Source organism: Amphibalanus amphitrite, unplaced genomic scaffold (genome assembly GCF_019059575.1).
Source record: "Amphibalanus amphitrite isolate SeventyFive unplaced genomic scaffold, NRLGWU_Aamphi_draft 000301F_arrow, whole genome shotgun sequence".
Taxonomy (NCBI): Eukaryota; Metazoa; Arthropoda; class Thecostraca; order Balanomorpha; family Balanidae; genus Amphibalanus; species Amphibalanus amphitrite.
This window is the reverse complement of record NW_024881796.1, coordinates 473,299-495,453: the sequence shown is the minus strand read 5'-3', so window position 1 is coordinate 495,453 and position 22,155 is coordinate 473,299. Positions and strand designations below refer to the sequence as shown.

The window sequence follows — 22,155 nt, the reverse complement described above, 5'->3', positions numbered from 1 at the left end:
CAGGGACGGAGGCGGCGGTGCGCTGATCCAGCTGCACCGGGAGAACCGCGAAGTGGAGACATTGGTACCGGCGGGCTCGGTCTGCAGCAGTATGCGGGCCGAACTCGCAGCGATGTTGGCGGCGTTCACCTGTCTGCTGGCACAACCGGGGGAGACCAGGAGCCGCATCAAGACATGTCTGCTGTGCACCGACTCCCTCTCCGGCCTTCAGCTTCTCCAACGCGGACCGGAGGCCCAGCAGCTGGTCCTCGCCGAGCGCGTCTGGGCCGCGATGGACTCACTGGGGGAACAGAACACGGCCATCATCCTCCAGTGGGTCCCAGGCCATGCCGACATCGCCGGCAACGAGGCGGCAGACAGGCTGGCTAACCGCGCGGCGGCCGAGTGTGCCCAATCGGAGACGCCCATCGATCTGGCCAGCGCCCGAACCGCCATACGGCAGCGCGCCAGGGAAATGCAGGCCACGCGTGCACACCGGCACCCGCACCCCCAGCCCACGCCTGGACTCCAAGACCTCCCGCGCTGGGGGCAAGTGACCGTGTCGCAGTTGCGGACCGGCTACTGCCCCCTGGCACGAGCGACGCTCCACCGCCTGGAGCTCACCCCGGACCCTCTCTGCCGGGAGTGCGGTGCCGAGGACACCGTTCGCCACCTCCTCACCGAGTGCCCAGCATTCGCCACCACGAGACGCCGGCTCTGGGGGGGGGGACCCCTGCCATCCCTCGACGAGGTCCTCTCCGGGCCGGCCGGCAAGATAGTCGACTACATTCGGCGGGTGGGGCGGTCCGAGCCGCCGCTCGACCAGCCCCCGTCCGATGCGCCTGCGGGCGCGTCCACGTGACGTGCGGCAAAGAAAGAAAGAAGAAGCCTCAGCACAGAGCGAGGTTAAACCCGACACCTGGGCAGCAAGGCCGGGTGTGGGAACTGCTTCGTGGCTGTCTACATGTCGGGGAGGGGGAATTGGTATGCTTCAAGCGGGGTACTCGTTGACTACTGTCAGCCACAAGGTCAAACAACAAGCTCAAGTCCGGCTAAATGGCTAGTAAATTCTGCTGCAGTCGCGGCCACCCGCAGGCGCACGTAAACACAGTGCGGCACGCATCGGCACGCGACTGCTGCGCCGAGCGAACGCTGGAACAGACTAGTCAAGGACAGCGAATCCCTAAAAGGTTAACTTACCTTCAGCGTGTGCAGTGTGTAGGTGTGTTTGCGTGGAATGGAAACCAGTCCAGCTGTTTAAACATAGCTACACTGAGCAGGAAGTTTGTGAAAAAACAAAACAAAAGGAAACTACACACTCGCGACAAATAGCCGTCCACACATAATAGCCGTCCTTCCACTATAAAGAGCCGCCCCCCCCCCCCATCCTCCCCACTCCACAACACTCGACGCCGCTATTGCTCATCTGATCATCACTTATCACACGAGATAAGGCTGGGCCTTGGGTACGGCGATCACTGACCTGTACCGATAGAGGTCACCGCGTGACGATCCGCCCACCAGCGAAGGTACGCTCGGGTTGCCGATCATACTCAGGTGCCGGAGGTTCGGACAGTTGTAGCGCAGCGCCCGCAGGAACGGCTGTAGATCTGCGGTCAGGGAATAGAGGAGGTAATGTCAGTCGGTGCCGCACTAACTGGCCACGTGGGAGTTTCGCTTGCCAGGCGATGACAAACGACGATTTAACTTAAAAATGTGCGCACACGAATACGGAATAGTTAGCTGTCGTGGCGCCCAGTAGGTAGACAATCTTTAACTATCATGTGCTTGTTTAAAGTGGTTCTCCCTGGCCAGTGGCCATTGAATCAGCTTTGTGTGTCCTTGTGTACGGTACCTTTGTGGCCTGCGTCCTACTTACAAACGAAGACAATCAACTTAAAGCTTTTGTTTAAACAACGTCCACGTGGAACACGATAGGAAGCAGATACGAGAACACAAAGCTATCGCTCAGAAAAGAAAAGAAAGACATGCTATCAACACTATACCACAACTCCAATCTCACTTTCTCCTCAGTCAGACTGCAGGTAGCATTCGTTCACACCTATCCGTGCTTCTATCCTCAGGATACTGAAATCCTTCTCCTCCACGCCACAACCCCCTTCCGGGCTGGACAGGCAACTTTATCTCATGCGGGCTGCTCCCTTGGAGCGGCACCGCTGCTCCCGAGGGAGCTGCACCCCGTAGCCGGGTGCAGAGAGTGCTTGGGGGGCTGGTCGGCCTGTCCTATGGACGGGCTCAGCCCCGGCGACTCTCTAGGGTGCCTGCCCAGACCAATGTCTCCCCCTAATTCCTATCATCCTTCCGGCTCTGCAATGGTCTTGTCGACCGAAAGGGCCTAACCCAACAAAACAAACAAAAACAAACAAAACAGCATTCGTTCGTGGCATATTTATCGACCCTCTATCGCGCGTCACAGAGCCCGTATCAGACTGACCCTTGATCTTGTTGTGGTTGATCCAGAGCGTGGTGAGATGCGGCATCGGAGGCGGCAGGCTATGCGAAATCAGACGGTTGTGGTCCAGTACCAGTGTGGCCAGGCGCTCGAACCGCACCAGAAACTGCAGATTACTGCAAACAGAGAGACAGACGCGATGTAAGACGCCAGCCGATACTCGACAGTGTTTATCCGAATGACATCCGCCCCGGGTACGGGCTGTGCCGAGCTAATGGCACGCGGTCCTGTTTATGTACATACAGACAAATGGGCGTTCGATGCCGATCTGTCTTTGTGCACCGTGTCTCTGATTTTCAGACATGTCTCCGGAAAACGTTCTTAGTATTTGTATAATATAGGAAAACATTCACAGTGCTGGAAGCATTAAGGATACTAGAAACATTTAAAATAGGAATCAAATGTGTAGGGCAAGGATGGAAACTGCCCACTCTTCTTTGGCACAGTACCTAATACTGCATACGCAGGTTGGTTCCGAAATACATTCAGTGGGTGTATGTAAGGTGGCACTGGTAAGCGATATCAAATGCCATCCGCAGCGGGGCTGAAACCGGCTGGACCGGTGTCGCAGCGTTGTCATGGCGGCTCATCAATGAAACACAATGGCGGATCCAGCCCGTATGTTTCGGTGGGAGAGGTCAGAGGAAGTTCAACAATGCATTTCAGCGCGTTTCTGCACTGTCGGAGATAAAGTGTCAAACTTAGGCGGTCATTTAACCCGCGCCCGGCTGGGGGTCCTGGATTTCCACGCCCTGCTGGGGGGGGGGGGGGTGTTTGAACACCCCCCCCCCCTTCTAACTCGGCTCCTGGGCCACGTAGCGATACGCGGAAGGCGGCGTTCGAAAGAGCGTCAAAAATAATGACGAAATCACTTCGGTCAATTTTTTGGTCAGGTCAAAGGTCAGGTCACCAGAGGTCATTGAAGGCAAAATTTCGCCGATTTCCAGGTCGAATGTCGACAATTTCCAAGAAGCCAACGCATAACTCGGGAACCAATAGAGCTACAGCGCCGCGGAAAAACGCATTCGATAGCCCTATTAATGCCCTTTCTGACTAATTTTCTCAGATTTGACCTAACGTCAACGGTTTTGCCTGCAGGGGGCAAAAACTGCAAAAATAGCCAATTTTTTCGGAAACAGTTTTTCTGCAATAACTTTTGACCCAAGCCTTGTACGAGCTTACTTTTGCCGGCATCGTGTTTCTCTCGTCAAGACGCATCGAATGAACTGACTTGACCTTGAAAGGTCAACTTGAAAATTTGACCTCAGGTCAAGGTCATGACCTGACCGGAAAGGGTCATGTTGCTTATCAGTCGATCCGTATCGTCGAGCTGAACACATCTAAGAAGTTTTCATCGCTCTAGCATGCCTCTATCAAAAGTTATTTGCGAAAAACTGTTAGATACCATTCGTGACCTAAGATGACCTCAGGGCATAAACAGAAGTCACGGACACCATTTTCATGTTCAGTGGGTCTAAACCACTTGTAATTCAGTGTTTGGGAGTGTTTATAATGTCTTTCGTCCAAAAGAGGCGCATTTCAATTTTCTCCCATTGACTTATAATGGGGAGGTCGCAAAATTGACCTGACCTTAGGTCATCGATATCAAAATTCTGAGATATACATTTTGTACATGCTATTGCTCTTAGCAATCGCTGAAAGTTTCAAAGCGATCGGTCACTCGGTGTAGCAATGACAGACATTGAAACTTTTTATGAGGCGAGGTCACTTCAAGTGACCTGACCTTGAATGACCTTGGTCTGAAATTTTCACAACATGTGTAGAATTGATGTATAATAAGGTGTACCAAAAACGGCGGCGCGGAGCGCCGCCGTTTTTGAGATATTCACGAAAAACCACAAGGGGGGGGGGTGTTCAAACACCCCCTCCCAGCAGGGCGCGGGTTAAGTTAAAGAAGGAAAAAGAATGCATCCAAGACATATTCATGGCCCGGCCCACTAGCGCCGGGACATCAATTTAAAGGCGAAAAATGACCGAGCCATCAGACTGCCTTGTCAAGCGGTGCCAGAACACTCACATTAGTCGAGCTACAGAAGCCTTACCCAGCCCCCCCCCCCCCGTGACTCATCTAATCCCACCCAGTCCCGGCCTCCGCGGGAACCCAGCTCCGGCCTCCGGGGACCCGACTCCGGCCTCCGGGGACCCAACTCCGGCCTCCGCGGGAACCCAGCTCCGGCCTCCGGGGACCCGACTTCGGCCTCCACTAAAAGCATCCACACCAGGAATGTGGGCCGCGTGAGTTCATCCGAACCCCATCCCCTAGAGTGCCAATGCCCGTCCAGATTAGATGATCTTAGATGACAGTCGCACTCATAGCCAAGAAGAAACGTTTGCTGTCGGAGAGCTATCCTTGTCGCATACACTCGCCGACACGACATTCCTCTTAGTTTTCATTGTAGGTGGGTTCAAAACGCCAGCAACGGTGCAGCGCGGACACCTAGCCTCGTAAACCGGTAGAGGTCACACGCCGCAGCGGATCACTGCAAAACGGCGTACCCGGGAAAGAGGGGAGGGGAGGGGAGAGCACGCGGCACATCAGCCATGTCGTCATTGCACTACAGGTGTCAACTGCAGCGATATGGGACTGGGGGGGGGGGGGGGGGGGAGCCAATACGGAGATGGGGATCGGCTGTCGCTCAGCTTTCTACTCCCTACAAACTGAAGGAATCTGTTAATGAGGCATGTTATGGGAACAACAACCCTAAGGGGACGTCGATATGTGATGAGGCTATTGATAACACCAAACGGCTTCCAGGCGACGCATCCAAACGACTCCTCGAAAAGGTTCTGCCCAACGGACACAAACAAGCTGGTGTTGGGCTCTCCCTCCCTCCTCGGATGTAATAGCAGATTTCACAACATGCCCCTTGGTTTGATTGATCTCCCAATGTCCCAAGCATGTGCCGGGCGGTGAGGTAGGATCGAGCGCAAGCCACGCAGCGTGTGCTATGATAAAATATGCTAATGTATGGCCGATGGCGGCTACAGGGAGAAGATAACTATGTGCAGAATACGGTAATGAAATCTCCGTTATCCCACTAATCCAACTAATGGACCTATGTTTAAGCTTATGGTTCTCTTCAAAGTTCAACTGTTCACCAAATACGCAGCATCATTCATCTGAAAAGTTAAACGAACCATTGACGTCGAAAACGACAATTTAACCACGTTGTAATTGCCGTCGTAGGTATTATGACGAGAAGATAAGGGGGCAGCAGGACTCACCTGATCTTGTTGTGACTGAGGTCCAGGTAATTGATGGTGGCGCCATGCTGGTCGGCCACGTAGTTTGATACGTCGCGCAGATCCCGGTAGGCCAGGCTGAGCGCCTTCTGGTCGGCACCCTGCGCCGGCTCGTGGCGAAACTCGGCGGCGTCACCCATCTCTCGGCCCTGGGGCACGGCTTCCTCCGGCGGATCGGCTCGCAGCGACGGCAGCTGCAGCACAGTGGCGCTGGCACCGGCGGCCGCCAACATGTAAACACTGTCCTCGGCGGTCAGCATGGCGGCGGCGGTCAGGGGCGCACACAGGGAGGCCGACGGCGGCGGCCAGCGCGGTGCTACCGCCGTGCCCGCTCCAGCGCCGCCAAGGTCCCGGCAGCGACTGGACCGGCGGCTGGAGCCTGGAGCGGACCGGACAGAGGAGCGGGACGGGGCTGGGCCTGGAACTGGCCACCGGTTATGTAACCGTCGCACGGTGACCGGAGCCGATTGGATGCTAGCTCGGAGCAATGGAAGGGAGGGCTGCATACAGAAAGGTTGCAGACGCAGAAAGGTGGCGTACGGCGTACCAAGCTGCTCTCGTCTTAAAGGAAAAGGGCCACCTTCGTAAAATATGATGATATCGTTGTTTTTCATTTTGACATTATTATTTTTCATTTTCTTTTTAAAACTGGTGCCAGAAGTGCACAATTCGCGAAAAAGTATTTAAAACTATTTAACATATTGGTACTATGTTGATACTCTCTAAGGCACCTACTGTATGATGGCATAGCGATGACGTCACACTCAAGCCAATCAGCGTTCAGAAGACAGACTCGTCGGATTGTGTCAGATAAGCTGATTGGTTAAAGCTGAGCTGGTTGGAGCTGATTGGTAAAAAACCAAAGCCTCGCCGCGGGTGGCTGTATTGTCGGATAAGAACGCATTCCTGGGATAAGGACGCATTCCTGGCGTATTTTCTTTTAAAATTGCCGATAACTACGAATGGAGGCCGAAATCGGCCGTAAGGAGGACGACAGATAGGTTTTCGGACACGGGCTACAAGATGGCTATCTCAGTTTCAATCCCCATGTTAAAGGTGGCCCTTTTCCTTTAACACGCGCACCGACGGGGGGCGGATATCCCCCCTGAGGTTTTTCGCGAATGCGAAATTTGGTAAGACTATTCTCTCATCAATTTTACACATGGTGTGCAAGTTTGGACCTCCTAACTTTTAAGGTCAGGTCACCAGGTCACTTTGAATGACCCAACCTCAAGTCACTTTTTTGCAACTTTGTCACCGTGCCAGAGCTACAGTAGATGTCGGAGGCCTTTGAAAGTCGCAGGATGTTATAAGGTCATTAGAAGCTACAATTTGAATATCTCGGAATTTTGATATCGGTGACCTAAGGTCAGGTCAATTTCGCGACCTCCCCATTATAAGTCAATGGGGGAAAAATCAACTCCCTGTTTTTACCACAAAAATGGGTCGGAATGGCCCCATATACCATGCATGACTTCATATACGATCAACCTTCACTACCTTGAGGTCAGTTTTGCTGTTGGGCAGCTGTAAGGTCATGTGACGTCATCAAAGGTCACCAAAGGTTTTTTGCCAATAACTCCGTACAGGAACAAGATACAGCCGCGCGGATGGTCTCATTGTGTTCAGCTCGTCAAGACGCATCGAATGATATACATGATGACCTCGAGGTAACGTGACCTGAGGTCAACCTTTGACCTTGACCTTTCGAGGTCAACATATATATCATTCGATGCGGATTGACGAGAGGATCACGATGATGCCCTTAGTTTGTTCCTACCTTGACTAATTCGAAAGTTATTCGAGAAAAACTCTCCATATCTAGCGCCGCCATTTTGACTTTTTTGACCCCTGTGACGTCATCTTTGACCTGACCTGAAAATGACCTTTTTAAAAATTGTAGACCTTGTCCGCGCGTATCCGATGCGTTTACCGCTTGTCGCTATCTTGCTTCGTTCTCGAGATCTCAGGGGGGGGGGGGCGGTCATCCGCCCACCCCCCCGTCGGTACGAAGTTGGCGCAGACCCCCGTCAGTGCGAGTGTTAAATATTGATGTGTGGCATTCGTGAAAAATATAAATTCTGATATCATAAAAAACGCTTATTACGGGTGATATAAAAAGGAGTCATTGACATTATCGGAGTCTGGGTCCCTGTCTCCGACAGCGACACCAGATCAATGCACTGTCATGGCCTATGGGCGCAATCCTGGGTTACTTGTAACCACGCCGGTAAAGAGGGATAAATTGATGCACTGCTTCCTCAGCGTTTTCTGAGCTGAATGCCGCACAGGTTGTACGGCCCTCCAGCAGAAGAGTGGTTTGTTAGCCTATGTGCTTTTGGTGTAAGAACTTTGAATGACAGAGACACACCTGTAATATGACTCAACAGAAATGAGAAGAGGTTTCGTGCACACGCTTCGGAAATGGTTTTCAACAGCCATTAGACATATTCATCAATGCAGATCGCTTATTGTGATGTTGGAAACCAACCAATTAATACCTGGAGGGTCGTACAAGTCCGCTAAAATTTCAGCATTCTATAGGGGATAACCGTCCAAAACGCCCCAACCCGCGAGTTGCTGGGGGGGGGGGGGAGCGTTAAACGCCCCCACTTTTTTCGCCAGGCCATAGCATAAAAACGGCCCGCCCAAATACCTGTAGGGAATCGATTGACGATTATTGTGACAAAGTTAAAAAAAAAAAAAAAATCAGTCGGAAAATTTTTGAGATATCGAGGTTTTAGTGACGTCATGATTTCTGAGTTTTCGACCAAAAACGGCATATGTTCAAAAAAATCATATAAAATCACAGAATAGACATACAGACATGCCGTAAACGCCATTAGACTGCCAATACCATGAACAATCAAATGGCTATCTTCGATTATTGATTATCGTTCCGCATTTTCCAAAATCTTGAACTGAATCTTGGCAATTTCTCGTGACTACTTCACGACCATGATACATGCATTTCTTAAATTGAAATTTTTGAACCAGACACGTAGACATATGATAAAATGAATGTCACCATCGCGTTCTACGCCCAAAATTACTCACAAAACATGTGTCACAGGCTGCGAATATCAGTTTCGATTTTCGGGGATATGTGCCTACCCGGTTGACCTGACCTTGACCCTGACCTACGCTTGACTGACCCCCACATGGAACTGACACTCTTGTAGGCCTTATATGAAGGATTGTGCACCGTTTTGACAGAGTTTATGACGAGAGGCGCCCGTTGCGAAGTCCTGAAGTCCATGCTACTGAAAGCCCGATTTCAGGTGTTTGACCTGACCTTGACCCGACCTGACCTCAAAATTCAACTTAAAAGTACTCATCTGAAGCGTCTCGTCGCGCTCTTCCGTTTGCCGCCTCGTACGTTTCGCTGCGCCTATTGGTTCTCGAGTTATCGGCTAGGGGCGTTTAACGCCCCCCCCCCCCCAGCAAACGGTGGGTGGCGAAATACCCCAGCAACTGCCGGGTTAAGGAAAAACTGTGTGTCACCGCTAAACTGGTTATTTCACCATGCGTCATTAGGTATTTTGTTTAAGACTTACTCTTATCTTCCGACTATTCAACAAAATAATACGCAAGGAAATAATACACACTCGGATGTTGCATTGAGCATTCCGGCAAGACCTCTGCAAACTGGGCGTTTTACATTACGGGTGTTGTTAAAACGCCCCACTTTGGTTGTCACCTGTTGATATGAGTTTCATTTGCATAAATATTACATATACTATTTCGTTTTCAACTGTATTATTCTACTGTTAAGGTAAATAGAATCGTATTAAGGTCAGAAGCATGGCTTTTGGAGAATAGAGTTAGAAGGAGTACCGTTCCGAAAACAAACGATACTTAGCATTTGCAAGCAAAGTTATCTCGCTCAATAAACTGACCCATTGCAAAAAAAAAAAAACACTTTCCAATATATCTGTCACCTTTTTATCCGACAGCAACAATGCATCGCAATTAAGCCACTTTTGTTATGTAAGACATTTTTACATGTGAAAATGGTATGGGCGTTTTAGAAACCAGGTGCGAGGCGTTTTGCGAATTTTACAATGCCACTGTGTGGCGACATATCTGATAAATCGGCAAACATGGAAAAGTCATTTCGCACTACTTTTGGAAGACAATGAACTAGTCTTACTTACCGAAGCATCTCATATCAAAGTGACAACTGAACAGCGAATTAACCCGCGCCCCGTTGGGCTCTGCCGAGCAACGCACCCCGTTGGGGGGGGGGGCAATTTGCCCCCCCCCCCTAAGATCTCGAGAACCACGCAATCTAGCGACAAGCGGAAACGGTGTTGGATAGCCCTATCAGGGACCTACCTTGTGATCCAATTTTATTGACCTAGGTCAAACCGATGACGTCACAAGTCAGGTCAAAGGTCGAATTTTCACCGTTTACAGGCATTTCAAGAAATGCGTTGTAAAATCGAGCAAAATGCATTTCATTGAAAATCATCGATGGGAAAATGTTCTTCAAACACATATTTTGCTATTTGAGGTCACTGATACCGGGTCAGGTCACAGAGGTCAGGTCAATGGGGGGGGGGGTCACAATATGAAAGTGTCGTGTGATACATAATTTATGGTCCATTTTACATGACAAATGTGATTATGTGGGTCAGGCAGACTTTTGGGCCAGCTTAGGTCACGTTTTGGTCAAGGTCAGGTCAAGGTCAGGTCAAGATCAGGTCAAATTAGGTCAAATTTCAAAGTTGATATTTTTGCATAAAATGGGTATCGATTCGATGCAGCTCGTCACGGGGAGTTCAATGGTGGTCTTTGTTTTGCCCTACGTGGTCTAGAATCGCTAAAAATTGAGTTAAAAAATTTGACGTCATCATTTTTGAACAGTTTTTTCGCTATAACTTGGCCAAAAAAAACGAGATATCGATCTGAAATTTGGTATGTATATAGAAGAGCACAGGGACTATCAATTATCATATGTATTCCGTTTTTTTTCGAAATTCGGAAATTTTTTGGGTTTTTATAGTTTTTCAAAAAATCATTTTTTTTAATTTTTGGGGGTCAAAAACCCAAAATTTTGAAAATCCGAGATAACAGTTTTGTAGCGCCGCTTTTTGTCTACTAGACCATGTAAAGAACTTTGAAATTGCTTGGTAACTGTAAATTTGGTGAGCGTTTCAAGATTGCATGTTTTTTTGCTCATTTTTGCTCGAACATGACCTCAGTTTGACCTCAATAGCTCCTGACCTAAGGTGACCTAAGACTTGAAATTCGGTGTGAAGGTGTCAAATTGATGCCCGGGAAGGTACTGAAAATTTGGCGGCGCTGCGCGCCGCCGTTTTCTTGCTATTTAGGAAAAATCACAGGGGGGGCCAAAATACCCCCCCCCCCCCCAACGCACAGTGGGCGATCCGGCCGGTGTAGCCTCGCGAAACCTATCGGCATTCATAACATCCATGTTTTTGAAGCTAGAACCACAATATTTAGGAGCAACCTTCTTGAATATCCAATGAGCATATGTTTTAAATAAGGACTATCTCTTATAGGATTTGTGCTCTGTGGCGAGCTTGCAATTTGCCTAATTGCTGCTCGAATAACGCATGAATACTTTTGAGGGTAGGTCGAAATTTATGACGATATGAGCTGGGTAGGACATTGAAATGGTGTGTACCTCCATAGAAAATTGCTTCCAAACCAATTTTTTATTCAAACGATTATGCCCTGGCAATTTATACATATCATGAAACAGCGTAAATCTCCCCCGGCAAGGCCCCATTTCATAACGTGACCCAAGCAGCGGGTTTGGTACTTTGGTACATAACTTCGCAAAAAATGGCCGCAGAACCACGATTTTGACATCGTCGTGTTCGCCTTGCTCAGGCGCGTCGAATGGTATACTTTTGTTTAGGTGAGGCCACCGTAAGGTCAACCTGACCTTGACCTCGAGTCAAGGTCAGGTCAGAGGTCTTCAAATCACGAAGTTGGTCGAAGGAGGTCATATCGCATATCATTCGATTCGGCAGGTCTTCCGGAGTCCATTGGTGACCTTGTCGACTCTCTAGCTCAATTTGATTGGGAGTTATTGACGAAAAACTAGTATGACTCTAGTGACGTCATAAATGACGTCATGCAAGGTCAACAATGCCAAAATGCAGCATCAGATCTTGCAATGAGTGCATGAAGTAACGATTCCATGTATTTGAGACAATTGAATATCATTCCTAGCGCCAAAATAACAGTTTTCATATTTCCCCCATTGACTTATAGGTGAGGTCACGTGACCAACCTGACTTTCTGTGACATTTAGGAAAAATCTGAGATATACAAGTTGTAAGACCTCTGAAGGACAATAAGTCCTGCAAGTCTCACCTCCCTGTGAAAGTTACTCTGGCACTGAGAGCGTTGCAAGGTTGCGATATCTAAGGATCGTGCAGAGGTTCATTTATGACGTCATAGGTCAGTGACCTGACCTGCCTTGAAAGTGCAGTTGGTGTCACAAGATCCAGCGTGCATCAAAGGTCAGGTATGCCAAGTTGCAGCTCTCTATTGCCTGGGTGTTTTGAGCTATCGCGAAAACACCCTTTGGGGCATTTACCCCTTGTGCTCAAGTGCACCAAGCCACGGCCAACCCTTAGAAGAAAAAAGTGTCTGGATGCCAGGGCTGCAAGTGGCTGCAAATTTTCACTGGCTCCCCTAATAGATAGTGTCTTAGTGCATGCGATACAGCATTATTTTCAGTTCATCCTCGTAAAACTTTTTTTGCTGGGCTTGGTTAATTCAGTGAACGTAATGTTCAGTGGTAGAAAAAAATATAAAAAGTTAACCTAATTAAAAGACATTTTGAACTGATTTTGTCTACTTGCTTTCTATGGCGGAATCGTCTAAACACCTAAATTTCACTTTCCATGCAAAATGGATGCTCAACACCTAGCAATTTCATCGTTCCGCAAAATATTCAAAGAGCGTAAAAATCGGCTGTGATTATCCCCCTTATGAAGTGTTACGGAACGCTGTCTTTAACGATACTTTTGTCTACGAAAAAATGTCTCCTGAGCCATGCAAATGCACTAATCGTAATCTTTGATGAATTTTCTGTCGACTAGTATGCGTTGTTTTCCAATTTTCGGAAAAAAGCGTCTTTGAGGTTTCGCGAGGCTAGACCGGCCCGATCGCCTACCGTGCAACGGGGCGAGGGTTAATGTCGTTTTTATGACAGATATTTTTAAGGAATCTCGTAAAATCATGTTTTTGGCTAAAAAATCAGCCCAATGATAATGCCGCCCACTAAACTTCATCGGCATTTTGCCTCCACAGCACCATGTTTCACCTGTGATGTTTATAAAAGGAAGGAAACAATTGTGTCATAAATAAGGGCATGGGCGTTTTACCTACCCTGGGCGTTTTACACGGTTCTTAGTTCCCTAAGCATTTTCGCATATGTTCTGGTGACAACATCAACGGGTCATGTGAGGACATCGGCGCATGAAACGACATTCGAAGACCGGCAAAAAAGAAGGCGAGGCGAAAGACCGACATTCAAGCTATTGGAATTTCACCTGCCATAAAACAAAGTGACGATGACGACCTGAGGGTAAAGTCTGCTCATCTGAGATAGAGAGCCGGAGACTAGAACGATTTGTTATTGTTCTTTTTTTAGCTGCCCCGTCGTTTCAATGGGAATAACGGCACCCTGCTTGAGCCGAGACCACAAATCGAAGGCCAGAAGCTTCGATGCGGATAAAAGTTGCTCGGTTCGAAGGGGCCAAATTACACTTGGTCTCTAGGACTGGGACCAAATTATGAGGTAAGGTCGCATTCTTATTTTATCAATGCCAAATCAAACCAACGCAAAATATACGTTAAAATAATTATTTACGTCCGGCACGCGTTTGAGCTATTACCACTATCACGGGCAAGCTACAGCTCATATTCCAATGCACATTCCTGGAGTTGGAGTTGAAGCAGCTTGAACAACTTCTGGCTCGTTACCACGACTCCGGGCGAGTCCCACTCCGAGTCCGGCTATCTTTCTAACTTTGAGGTTTATTTGCCATTGGGTCTACAGTGCAGGGATATTTCTATCTCGCACTCCACTGAGATGCAAAGATAAGGTCTCGAAGGTTCATAGCTAAAAATCAAGAGTTCAAGTGATGATGGGTCAATAATCGAACCATTTTTAATGGTTGTTTGTGTGTGAAACTTATGAAATATTAAAACAAAGTACTCTAAATCTATTTTTCCATAGATGAGAACATTTAAAATATAATGTTAAATTAATTAAGAAAAAACCTCTTACCTCAACGTAGAAAGATATATGATTCCTCATGACTCACTCGTGGAATATCGGGTATCTTTTCCTCGCGTGTTCCAGAAAAACCTCGCTCCCTCCTTCGTCGCTCGGTTCTTCAGTAACCCGCTTGGAAAAAAATATCCTTATCCACTCGGAGCCATGAAGAATCCTCTATACCTATATCATCCAGACAGGGTTCCGGGGTCTTGGACGCTCTCCCATGTTTGAGCATCCAAACAAGTTGATGTTTCCATGGAAAAAACAATGCAACAATATGTGCAGCCACAGATAACAGTAGTACCGGTGTGTTCGAGGCTAACAGGCGTCAGCGAGGGCCGGGCAGCGTAGCAGCACGTGTTCCGGCACATCAGCCTCCTTTCGGCACACGATGCAGAGCACCGCGGGGCACCGCTTGTCCGGGCACCGCTAGCACGCCGTGGAGGGGAGACGGCCGATTCCGGATTCGGTGCACGCACTGGAACGAGCGCCCCAGTGGCCCACCGTCATCTGGTGCATCGAAATGGCGTCCTCTCCGTCCTCCCCAGGGATGGGGAGTGGCAGCGTGCTCCCGAAGAGTGGCTTAAATAATGACTCAGACCAGTTGTCGTGCCATTGACGTAAGGCCGCAGGCGCACAATGAAAAATTCAGCGGCCAGCATGCGCTGAATTTGGTGCATGTGAAGTTATGCTGAACAAGCACTTAAATTTTCGGCACAAACCCGCCACTACGCCAAACATACTCTGCACAGCACTGAGCACAGCATGCATTTTTTCCAGCCTGGTCGTAGCATGAGTTCTGACATCACTGACGTGTGCCATCACCATCTCAATTTAGGCACTGCTTGTTGTAGGTTTACATGCCACAACAGTCGAAAGATTTATAACATGACGATATATTCGTTGCTACCTACCTATCTCAGTCGGTGACACACCAGGGAAATAAGCTAAAATTAGAGCGCTCTATTTATTGCTCCCGCTACTTCACCGTCTCCCATAGGGTCCTGTGTTGAGCTGGTGTCGAGGCTCTAAAAATGACGCCGATTTTTGCACCCTTCTCACGAAAACCGCTCGGACCGCCTGGAAACTAATTGTTCCGCTCTAAAAATTTCATGATCGACGGGAAAATGAATGAGGAAAAGATTGGTCCTGAAATAATTCTGAACTCCCTGTAGAACATATCGAAATATGGCTGCAAACTAGGAGCATGTCAAAATCGACAAAACAATACAAATAAACTTACCGGGATTTTTTTATTTTCCATGCATCTGTGTATGAAATCAGTCGGTTTTTCGGAAAGATCATGTTCTGTTTAATAAATAATCCCACAATTGCAATCGAGAAAAAAAAACATTTCCGCTGTGACAGCAGTTTTGGCATTGTGCCAGTAGTGTGGCGTGTGCGGTGCTGCGTGGTCGTCGGGACGGAGTTGTGAGTATTTTCGGTGTTTTAAATGGTTGATGGCCATTTGAACCAGCTTTATATTATTTCCTACAAATTTTTGCATCAAATTATTGCTTTGAAAGACCATTGAAACCCCTTATCTCTTCATGAAACACGAGCATATTCATCGTCGACGAAAATGGCGCGGGACTCCATGTGCATTCCGATCGAAATAAATCGTAAATTAAATAATATTCGATGATCAGTATCATATTCTAGTGACACATTTTCATAAAATAAGGCATAAACTTTGCAAGGAAGTCAACATTGGATAATTGGATTCTTATTTTGCTCACATATCCTTGTAGTAGTCAAATGGCTCAATTGTTAGATAAATGTAAGTAAATGTTTTGGCTTGATGTTTGCTGTGAAACCGCCCAGCCACTTGCTGGTTGAGTGTTTTCTGATAATTACCTGATAATCATTTCTCCTTTTCCTTAAAAGAAACTAAAATTCCTTTCAAAGTAATCCATTTTTAGGAAAGGCGGCTTGCTCATTGACATTTCATGTTCTTGTCTTGTTATTGCTGGCAGTATTTTGATACAATAATGCAATATGAATTTTTCGCAATAATAAAACCTAAGACAAACTTAGTTAATGCGTCAATCAAACACCCAACAGAAAGATTGTGAGTCCTGGTGACGTGAAGTAGAATATTCTATTAATGTGTTATATAGAATATGCCAAATATTAAATTAATTATTATTTGATACTGATAGCTGAGCATGTGAATTATGCCAAAATATAATTTCATTTTCTGGTTTTGAAATAGCCGGCAGTATTTTACTTCAACAAATGTAAGATACATGGAATACATGTTGCTATGTTATGTTAAGTTAAATAACAGCTAACAGAAGGGGCTGTTTCAGCAGATAATGTTTGTACCTAATGCATTACCTTTCTTTTCTGCAGGACCATGCTTCCGCTGGGTGGTCGACATTTGCCTCCTGAAGAAGTTGAGCAACATGAAGACCACCAGATGAGGTGTCTGCAGTTCATGTGGAACTCTGCAGACTACAAGTTATGCCAACCACAACCAAAGTGCTGTGATCATGGAGGCATGAACCTCATGACAACACTTCAGATTTGCAGTTGAACCAAAGTGTGATTCAAACCACCTGTGGCATCTCACTCAATGTGTGAACAGTGTGATTATTGTGCAGTGTTCAGCTGCAACTAAGACATTTATTAGTGACTTGTTTTGCAATTAGCCGCCAAAAGCATTTTTGGGCTGGCTGCTGTAATTTGTTGTGCACTGCGCAGTAGTGGTAGTGTTTTGTCACTTGTCAAGTTGTCAGTTGTGCATGTCAGTTGGTGACATACCAGGGAAATAAGCTAAAATTAGAGCACTCTATTTATTGCTCCTGCCCCATGTTGAAGAGATACCCCTAAAAGCGTGATCTTTTATCGGCCCTTACGCAGCAAGGCAGTAATTCTCAGACCGGTGGATGGTATCAATAGAAAGAGAATGCGTCAAGGATTAACATGAATTAATTAAAATAACATTAAAATGTTAATTAAGCATGGAAATTAGTCCCAAACATAAGCTAATTATTGCTCCTACCTCGGCGACGGCGCTCCCCGCAGTCGGCGGAGAAGCTAAAATAAAAGCCACCATCCTCCTCCGTAAGTCAATTTTAGAGCGGCCGAGTGGGCCGATGCGGGGCCACCAAACTGAGGTGAGACGTGGCTAGTAATTGCAAACCGCCATAGAAATCAATATCTTAAGACGTACAATATGGGATGATTACTCTGAAGCTGGAGTGAAAGCATGAGTAGATTGCAAGAAACGAAATGCATAGATTGGTTGAATTATGTACAATAGGCACAGCTCAGATGAAGCCATTTCTATGATGTTGACATATGACATAACCCTTCCTCTCCTCACCTATGACCTAAGTGCATTGGCAGTTACCGGCATAGTTTTTGAGCACGAGTGCAATTCGCCATCGGACCGCAATACATGTTGCTAGGCTGCTGCAATTACAACGAACATACGAATACTGCCTTCATTTGTAGACGTTTGTTTTTTAGGCGGTCTTTGACGTGCAAGGGGGGCATACCTGTCGACAACTTGAGTTTCTCCGAATTTCAAAAACTCCCAGAATTTCAATTCCTTATGCACTGTTGTAGGTACAGCTATGCTCACAAGTTTTCCTTTCCTCCTGTTCTAAAAAGGATGATATTTGTCGATTTCGTGCGTCGCTGATAGGAGGGTGCGTTTAATAATTAGGCCCAACGCTTTCTGCATCCGCGAGTACCTTCAAAAGGGAACAACAGTTTCCATTTATTACACTATGGGACATGTGACAAAATGACCACTGGAACACGCATGAAACGGAGCTCATATTCCTAAAAATGTCTACAATCACTTCTTTACTGACACTATTAGCAAATACCATCTCAAGTAAGGTGGTTGACAGACAGTCAATGGAGATCTGGGGAGACTGAGTGATGCCAATTCACCACTTAACTGATAATGAGGGCCGAGGGAAGAGAGACATGCAACATGCACAACTGACAACTTGACAAGTGACAAAACACTACCACTATTGCGCAGTGCACAACCAAATTACAGCAGCCAGCCCAAACAATGCTTTTGGTGGCTAATTGCAAAACAAGTCACTAACAAATGTCTTAGTTGCAGCTGAACACTGCACAATAATCACAGTGTTCACACATTGAGTGAGATGCCACAGGTGGTTTGAATCACACTTTGGTTCAACTGCAAATCTGAAGTGTTGTCATGAGGTTCATGCCTCCATGATCACAGCACTTTGGCTGTGGTTGACATAACACTTGTAGTCTGCAGAGTTCCACATGAACTGCAGACACCTCATCTGGTGGTCTTCATGTTGCTCAACTTCTTCAGGAGGCAAATGTCGACCACCCAGCGGAAGCATGGTCCTGCAGAAAAGAAAGGTAATGCATAAGGTACAAACATTATCTGCTGAAACAGCTCCTTCTGTTGGCTGTTATTAAACTTTTAACATAGGTAACATAACAACTTGTATTCTATGTATATTACATTTGTTGAAGTAAAATACTGCCGGCTATTTCAAAACCAGAAAATGAAATTATATTGTGGCATAATTCACCTGCTCAGCTATCAGTATCAAATAATAATTAATTTAATATTTGGCATATTCTATATAACACATTCATAGAATATTCTACTTCACGTCACAAGGACTCACAATCTTTCTGTTGGGTGTTTGATTGACGCATTAACTAAGTTTGTCTTAGGTTTTATTATTGCAAAAAATTCATATTGCATTATTGTATCAAAATACTGCCAGCAATAACAAAACAAGAACATGAAATGCCAATGAGCAAGCCGCCTTTCCTTAAAATGGATTACTTTGAAAGGAATTTTAGTTTCTTTTAAGGAAAAGGAGAAATGATTATCAGGTAATTATCAGAAAACCACTCAACCAGCAAGTGGCTGGGTGGTTTCACAGCAAACATCAAGCCAAAACATATGCTTACATCTATCTAACAATTGAGCCATTTGACTACTACAAGCATATGTGAGCAAAATAAGAATCCAATTATCCAATGTTGACTTCCTTGCAAAGTTTATGCCTTATTTTCAGGGATGCGGAGCCGGAGCCGGAGTCGGAGCCGGAGCCGCCGGAGCCGGCATATTTTGCCCGGAGCCGGAGCCGGAGCCGGAGCCGTGAAACAATATAGCCCGGAGCCGGAGCCGGAGCCGGAGCCGCCAAAAAAGGGGGCGACTCCGGCTCCTTTTTATTTTTTGAAGAGGAAAAAAATAATTGACCTAGTTCGGTTTGACAGTACAAGGCAGTAAAACATATGGTACTTACGTCATGGGCCATCAAGTGAATGAAAAAATCCGAATATCCCCAGTATCCCACAGTACGCAAACAACTTCCTGTTTGCTCTTCCCCCCCCCCCCACGTCTACTGCATCCCCAGAACATGAGGACCAGTCATCAGGTGACGGCCATTGTTTTCAAACCAGTGCAGTGGACTGCGACTCCCAGCACCGTCTCATCCCACACACCCCCCACCCCTCACCCCCCAATGCAGCCGAGACGGGTGTCAGCTTACGATGGTTCACTGAACTCCGATTCGCGGCGACTGCGTTTCCAATGCCATCGCTTCCTAGCCCTTTGTTCTGCCAGTTCTCTCCGAGGTGCGTTTGCGCGGGGACGCGGTGAGCCGGTCATGGCAAAGAGTAACGCGTATAACCAATCCAATTTTTCTTCCACCCGTATTTAATTGATTGCGTAGGGGATGTACTGAGTCGGAGCCGGAGCCGCCGGAGCCGGACCATTTTACTCGGAGCCGGAGCCGGAGCCGGAGCCGCCATAACATTTCACCCGGAGCCGGAGCCGGAGCCGGAGCCGATTTTTTTCTCCGGAGCCGGAGCCGGAGCCGGAGCCGTCTGAAATTTCCACGGCTCCGCATCCCTGCTTATTTTATGAAAATGTGTCACTAGAATATGATACTTATCATCGAATATTATTTAATTTACGATTTATTTCGATCGGAATGCACATGGAGTCCCGGGCCATTTTCGTCGACGATGAATATGATCGTGTTCCATGAAGAGATAAGGGGTTTCAATGGTCTTTCAAAGCAATAATTTGATGCAAAAATTTGTAGGAAATAATATGAAGCTGGTTCAAATGGCCATCAACCATTTAAAACACCGAAAATACTCACAACTCCGTCCCGACGACCACGCAGCACCGCGCACGCCACACTACTGGCACAATGCCAAAACTGTTGTCACAGCGGAAATGTTTTTTTTTTCTCGATTGCAATTGTGGAATTATTTATTAAACAGAAGATGATCTTTCCGAAAAACCGACTGATTTCATACACAGATGCATGGAAAATAAAAAAATCCCGGTAAGTTTATTTGTATTGTTTTGTCGATTTTGACATGCTCCTAGTTTGCAGCCATATTTCGATATGTTCTACAGGGAGTTCAGAATTATTTCAGGACCAATCTTTTCCTCATTCATTTTCCCGCCGATCATGAAATTTTTAGAGCGGAACAATTGGTTTCCAGGCGGTCCGAGCGGTTTTCGTGAGAAGGGTGCAAAAATCGGCGTCATTTTTAGAGCCTCGACACCAGCTCAACACAGGACCCTATGGGAGACGGTGAAGTAGCGGGAGCAATAAATAGAGTGCTCTAATTTTAGCTTATTTCCCTGGTGTGTCACCGACTGATGTTGCATGTGTCTCTTCCCTCGGCCCTCATTATCAGTTAAGTGGTGAATTGGCATCACTCAGTCTCCCCAGATCTCCATTGACTGTCTGTCAACCACCTAACTTGAGATGGTATTTGCTAATAGTGTCAGAAAAGAAGTGATTGTAGACATTTTTAGGAATATGAGCTCCGTTTCATGCGTGTTCCAGTGGTCATTTTGTCACATGTCCCATAGTGTAATAAATGGAAACTGTTGTTCCCTTTTGAAGGTACTCGCGGATGCAGAAAGCGTTGGGCCCAATTATTAAACGCACCCTCCTATCAGCGACGCACGAAATCGACAAATATCATCCTTTTTAGAACAGGAGGAAACGAAAACTTGTGAACATAGCTGTACCTACAACAGTGCATAAGGAATTGAAATTCTGGGAGTTTTTGAAATTCGGAGAAACTCAAGTTGTCGACAGGTATGCCCCCTTGCACGTCAAAGACCGCCTAAAAAACAAACGTCTACAAATGAAGGCAGTATTCGTATGTTCGTTGTAATTGCAGCAGCCTAGCAACATGCATTGCGGTCCGATGGCGAATTACACTCGTGCTCAAAAACTATGCCGGTAACTGCCAATGCACTTAGGTCATAGGTGAGGAGAGGAAGGGTTATGTCATATGTCAACATCATAGAAATGGCTTCATCTGAGCTGTGCCTATTGTACATAATTCAACCAATCTATGCATTTCGTTTCTTGCAATCTACTCATGCTTTCACTCCAGCTTCAGAGTAATCATCCCATATTGTACGTCTTAAGATATTGATTTCTATGGCGGTTTGCAATTGCTAGCCACGTCTCACCTCAGTTTGGTGGCCCCGCATCGGCCCACTCGGCCGCTCTAAAATTGACTTACGGAGGAGGATGGTGGCTTTTATTTTAGCTTCTCCGCTGACTGCGGGGAGCGCCGTCGCCGAGGTAGGAGCAATAATTAGCTTATGTTTGGGACTAATTTCCACGCTTAATTAACATTTTAATGTTATTTTAATTAATTCATGTTAATCTTTGACGCATTCTCTTTCTATTGATACCATCCACCGGTCTGAGAATTCCTGCCTTGCTGCGTAAGGGCCGATAAAAGATCACGCTTTTAGGGGTATCTCTTCAACATGGGACAGGAGCAATAAATAGAGCGCTCTAATTTTAGCTTATTTCCCTGGTATGTCACCAACTGATCTGATTTGTTATTGGTTTTAAAGGTTCTAGGTTCTATATTGTGTTCAACACTATAGTATGAGCCTTGAAAATCAAGCAAATAATCTACAACTTACCTCAGTACCTAATACAAATTGAAATTGAATGAAATAATTGACAACTTGAACACTGAAAAGTGATCAAAATTGCGCAAAATCAACGTGAAACTCGTAAAACTATTCACACGCAGCGTGTAAATATTTCCTTACATTGAGACAAAAGTAGCGCAATCTTACTCAAATAATTTCACGCGGCTTGGATTTTATCGTCACAAAACCTACTTCACTTTGCATGGGGCTACT

The 22,155-nt window shown here is 46.6% G+C and overlaps 2 protein-coding genes across 10 annotated transcripts in view; one reads left to right on the top strand and one right to left on the bottom strand.

Annotated features, from left to right (window-relative positions):
- Positions 1 to 22,155, bottom strand: part of LOC122387888 (leucine-rich melanocyte differentiation-associated protein-like) — a 26,371-nt gene extending 4,216 nt beyond the window's left edge. The window contains exons 1-5 of one of the 8 annotated variants that reach the window (XM_043378523.1): positions 21,931 to 22,155; positions 14,290 to 14,463; positions 5,699 to 5,926; positions 2,435 to 2,568; positions 1,463 to 1,589 (exon numbers count right to left, since the gene is read on the bottom strand). In XM_043378523.1, coding sequence (XP_043234458.1) covers positions 1,463 to 1,589; positions 2,435 to 2,568; positions 5,699 to 5,856 — 419 coding nt within the window. In that variant the 5' untranslated portion in view covers positions 5,857 to 5,926; positions 14,290 to 14,463; positions 21,931 to 22,155. Of the gene's footprint in view, positions 1 to 1,462; positions 1,590 to 2,434; positions 2,569 to 5,698; positions 6,869 to 14,289; positions 14,464 to 16,325; positions 16,745 to 16,992; positions 17,073 to 21,930 lie in introns of those variants that run through there. The other 7 variants (XM_043378520.1, XM_043378525.1, XM_043378524.1 and 4 more) reach the window with 7 other exon arrangements.
- LOC122387886 (oxysterol-binding protein 1-like) overlaps positions 15,369 to 22,155 on the top strand; it is a 45,054-nt gene continuing 38,267 nt past the window's right edge. Inside the window, exons 1-2 of one of the 2 annotated variants that reach the window (XM_043378512.1) lie at positions 15,369 to 15,416; positions 20,244 to 20,308. The gene's annotated coding sequence lies outside the window, so the exon portion shown is untranslated. The remainder of the gene's footprint in view (positions 15,417 to 20,243; positions 20,309 to 22,155) is intronic. The other variant, XM_043378504.1, reaches the window with a different exon arrangement.